General features: G+C 56.6%; 1 protein-coding gene across 7 annotated transcripts; it reads left to right on the top strand.

Annotated features, from left to right (window-relative positions):
- Positions 1–6: 6 nt before the first annotated feature.
- On the top strand, positions 7–4,577 carry LOC122193592. 7 transcript variants are annotated; one of them, XM_042894445.1, is made up of 3 exons: positions 7–1,711; positions 3,667–3,754; positions 4,342–4,448. In XM_042894445.1, the coding sequence occupies exons 1-3, from the start codon at positions 101–103 to the stop codon at positions 4,359–4,361; spliced, it is 1,719 nt and encodes a 572-aa protein (XP_042750379.1). In that variant the 5' UTR covers positions 7–100; the 3' UTR covers positions 4,362–4,448. The 7 variants fall into 7 exon arrangements, with proteins under 7 accessions (XP_042750379.1, XP_042750377.1, XP_042750378.1 ...); XM_042894443.1 differs by lacking the exon at positions 4,342–4,448 and adding an exon at positions 3,966–4,191 and having other exon boundaries at positions 3,667–3,817; XM_042894444.1 differs by lacking the exon at positions 4,342–4,448 and adding an exon at positions 3,966–4,190.
- The last annotated feature ends 213 nt before the right edge of the window (positions 4,578–4,790 follow it).

The raw sequence follows: 4,790 nt of genomic DNA, 5'->3' as shown, positions 1-4,790 counted from the left end.
GGGTCACGTGGCCTGCGGGGATCACGTGCCTCTGCTCGTTGCGGCGGAGCAGCGCGCTGCGCTCAGCTCTTCTCCCTTCTTGCTTCTCCCGACGGCTGCAATGAATCCGTTCTTCCTTTCAGGAGCGCTGCGTGCTGGAACAAAGTTCGTCTCGTTCCTCCGGACGCTTTGGTCTCTCATCGTGTTCATCGTTTGCAGTTTGGGAGTTGTAGGGATATGGAACCAGTTCCTGGCACTGCTGGAGATCTCTGCCTGGCAGCCGTCCCTCCCGCTGCGAGCAGCCGATCTCACACGCAGCTCCGTGCTCAGGCTGCTTTCCGGGTTCTCTGCTCAGTTCTTTACGCCCGTTTGGAATGCCGAATCGGGGATCGCGTTGTCCATCCTCCTGAATGTCTTCCTCTCCATCCTTCTCATCTACTTCGTGTGCAAGAAGTCTCCTAAAGCAGAGAATGCTGAGCGGCAGCAAGAATGGGGAGGCTTAGGACAGGACTTGGGGGCGTCGGGACCCCCGGCGTCATCGCATGTGGAACAGAGAGGAGAAGAAGAAGAAGTGGAAGAAGTGGAGGAAGATGCAGGGCAGGGACCGTCATCAACAGCACCGCCATCGAGAGCAGCAGCGGAAAGAGCTGAGAGCCACGGAGAGGAGAGTGAGGAGGAGGAATTCGCTGTTAGCACTGCTCGCCCAGCTCGGGAGGTGACTGAATTCCACGGCTCAAGAGAGGAGTTTGTACGGCACCCAAACGAAGCTGTTGTCACCTGGCTGCTTCGCTGTTGGGACAGCGGGGCCAGCAGCGTGCTTCTAGATGGAAACGGGGCTCGCCAGCTGGGCAGCATTGCCGGAGACTCAGCTATTGACAGAGGGATCAGTAGATGTCTGCGCGGAGTCACCACCCTCTGGGAACGAATGTTACTGGCCGTGAAGGAAAGGCATCCCTTCAAAGATGATCTGGAGCCTGAAGTGAAAAGGTGGAAGACTCTTAAAGAAGGTATCCAGTATTTGAGAGAGACGGCCGTGGTGGAGATGTTGTGTGACCCCATGTTCGTCCCCAATGATCCACGCCCGAACCGCCGTGATCCTGAGAATGTGAGGATCACGTCAGATGTTGTGTGGAATCTCACAAGAACAGCACCAGAAAGGTACCTGGGTGTGCTGGCATCGATGTCCCATAGGTACGAGAAGCAACAGAGGAGGCCCCCCGTGTTTGAACTGATTATTAGACTTCAGATCTTTGAACAACAACTACTTCTATTCCACGGTTACGTTTCAGCCACCTCAGAAATAACAGAAAGAATGGATAAAGCAGAGAAGAGGATGGATAAGGTGGCAGGTAACAAGGAGAGGAAACAGGGCGGCATGCCAGAGGAAGCGTCCCTGTCAGTGAATCGTGGTGAACCTGTGGCAGGGTCAGAAACAGCCAACGAAGATCAGGACCTAACGAGTCTGCTGAAGGAGCTGATCACACTGATTAAAAGTGATGAACCCTCCTCCTCACCTGCGCCACCCAAAATCTCAGCTATCAATGGCAAACGCTCTCCCATGCAAGCAAACGACAGCAGTAGATGTATGGCACGTGCTGCCTTGTGGAGTTACTTACGTGAGCATGGAGAAGACATGAAGGAGTGGCGTAAAAAACCCACGGCTGCGCTCCGAGCTCGGGTGAGAGAATTACAGCAGAGATCAACCAGCGTGCGACTGCTCCACTTACTGCAGGTAAGCAATGGGGGGCCCTGCCCTCAGGCGGGGGGAAGGGATGATTTGTACCTCGTTGGGCCCGTGGGACCTCGGGCCATCAGGGAGGGGATGCAGCATAGAAGTGGGCTGCAGACTGAGGGGTGGACTGAACTACGGACGCTATTGCACAGCTGATTCGTGGCCGTGACACACGTGCTGCAATTCAACAAGGCAAGGGGATAAAACCTCTGATGGGAGAAGGCGATGGCAAAATATGAATATGGGGAGGCGTGGCAGGTTGACTCCTTCACCTTGTCACGAACCCATAAAGGTAAGCGTTTTGTGCTCACCGTGGTGGAGGCAACCACTGGTGCTGTGAAACGTCTGCAGTACCCCATGCTGGCGCCCGAAACACCAAGTGGGGTCTGGAGAAACAAGTGCTGTGGTGACGTGGCAGTGCAGGGAGAATGGAGTCAGATAACGGGGCTCATTTCAAACATTCCCTTGTGGATATTTGTGCCAAAGACGATGGCGCTGAGTGCATTTATCACATCCCCTGTCATGCACAGCTTCTGGTAAGATCAGACGCTGCAATGGGTTGTTCAAAACCACGTTGAAAGCAGCGGGTGGTGGAACATTGCAGCTCTGGGAGAAGCATTTGGCAGAAGCCCCCTGGTTGGTCAGTACCGGAGGATCTATTGATCGTGCTGGCCCTAGCCCATGCAGCTCCCTGCGTGCTGCACGGGGAGATGAGGTCCCTGCAGTGCATGTAAAGAACGCGCTGGGCAAAGCGGCTGGGGGCCTTCCAGCCTCCGGAAAGGGCAGAGCTGTCCGTGGGGCTGTTTGTGCTCAGGGTGCAGCTGTGGGTGACGGGAATGGGGCTGTGCAGTGCGCACCAAGGGAATGCGCTGCTGAAAGGGGGAGCGCGGCCAGGATCCCACGTCTGCGTGTGCGTTTAACGCGAGTTAATTGTCGTTTGTCAACATGAGGCGGTGCTGTGGGATCAGGGCTGCAATGTGACGGCTCTGCGATGTTCGTTATCAGGGCTCCACATCACAGCGCCGTGCAGCGCAGCGGCAGTGAAGGAGTTCGGGCCGCAGTTCCGGCACGGCGGATATTTGCGGCTCTGCGGGGCGCAGAGGAGCCGAACTGCAGCTCCCAGCGCCGGCCCCGCTGCGCTGCTCCGCCCGGAGGGAAGGCGGCGCGGCTCCGAGTCACGTGACGGCGCGGCTCCGAGTCACGTGACGGCGCTGTCTGCCGCCGCTCCGCCGGCTCCGGGCGCTCGTTGATTTCATTCATCAGCCGCAATCCCAACTCACTTCTGTTTCTGCTATTAGCACCCGTTAATTAACTTTCCTTCTGAGATGGTGGACCCTGGTTTTCGTTTCCTTCTTTTCCTCTTTGTTCCCTCCCTGGTTTTGGCCCTGAGGCTCTGCTGTCCCGGTGCCGCAGTCCCAGACGGATCCAGAGATGACTCGGTGACGGTCAGTGCTGGCCCAGGGGCTGCATGCATCCTGGGTATGGATTACCTCGGGAGGGTGAAAGGTGAGACGGGCCCCATAAGTGAAAGTCAAAAGGCAAGAAGGCTTCACAGTGACTGAGAATAAGGGGGTGAAGGGGAATAGTTAGAGATAGTTGATAGAGCAGGAATGTAGAGAAGAAACCGGTTTGGGGGATGCCCCCCCTGAAAGGCCAGGAGTTGACAGCAAAAATGGTCAGAAGCCTTTGCAAGGAAAACAACAAATCTTCATCCCACGACCCGCTATCCACACACAAGAGGGGAGGGTGTGCACACTAATGAACTGTCGGGGTGTAATGAATATGGATCCGAATCCAGGGAAAACTATTGATTATGTATTAGTTTCGCCTATATCTGTAGCACGATTTCTCTAGACGGTGTGCAAGTCAGGCGGATCGATGCCCCTTGCACCCAGTGTCTGCGCAGCACTGAATAAACCACACCTGCTTGGTAATCTTACAATCTTGGGTTACAGAGTTTGATTCCGCACATCAAGGGGGCATTTCAAGGATCCCAAGGGGTATCGATGGGCCTTTGGAGGAGCTGCTGCAGACGCACACAAGGTGAAGCAGCTGTCTGTTCTGCCTGGCCTGTCAGAAGATCCGTCTGCTGTGGGGTTGCTTCGGGTAAAAGAGCAGCAGGTGCCGACTGCCACAAAAACAGTGCGCAGACGGCAGCACCGCACCAACAGGGACTCCTTGCTCCCCGTTCCTGAGTTGATTCGTCAGCTAGAGAGTCAGGGAGTGATCAGCAAAACCCTCTCACCTTTAACAGCCCCATACGGCCGGTGCATAAAGCCAGTGGAGAATGGAGGCTGACGGTAGACTGCCATGGCCTGAATGAATCACAGAACTGCTCCGTTTGGAAAAGACCCCCAGGATAATGAAGTCCAACCCCCACCCAACCATCCTACCCCAACTCTAACTTCACCCACTAAATCATGTCCCTGAGCACCACATCCAAACGGGTTTTAAACACATCCAGGGATGGTGGCTCAACCACCTCCCTGGCAGCCCATCCCACTGCTTAACAGCCCTTTCCGTAAAGAAGTTTTTCCTGAGATCCAACCTAAACCTCCCCTGGCACAACCTGAGGCCATTTCCCCTCGTCCTGTCAGCAGTGAGAAGAGAGCAGCCCCGTCATCTTTCAGGTATCGGAAGAGAGCAGTGATGTCTCCCTCAGCCTCCTCTTCACCGGACTGAAGAGCGTCCGTTCCTTCGGTTGCACAAAGTCACACCCGCACTGAGTACAGAAGCGCGCTCCTGGGGCCCCGTCCGTACAGCGGTCAAACGACGGAAAAACGCCCCGCAATGAGGGGTAAGATCCCAAAGCCGTCCTTCCTTCGGCAGCGCGCACGCAGCGCCACACGGTGCGGCGCTCTGCGGAGATCCGCCCATAGGGGGAGCCGTGCGGTCGGCCGGCGCCGCACGACCGGACCGCGCGGTGCGGTGCCCCCCACCACTTACATCAATGTGCTGGGAGCAGCGGGAAACCTCCGTGTGAGCCGCGTCGGTAGGAGGGGACGGGAGGAGGGCTGAGGTGCGCAGAGCGGCGGGAACGGGGCACAACCGCTGGAGGCAGCCGCGCTCTGCCATTTCC

This window comes from Lagopus leucura, unplaced genomic scaffold (genome assembly GCF_019238085.1).
Source record: "Lagopus leucura isolate 7727_CA_CO unplaced genomic scaffold, USGS_WTPT01 187-0_obj-0_obj, whole genome shotgun sequence".
NCBI lineage: Eukaryota > Metazoa > Chordata > Aves > Galliformes > Phasianidae > Lagopus > Lagopus leucura.
Note: the sequence above shows the minus strand (reverse complement) of the source record. Positions and strands in the feature narration are given on the sequence as shown.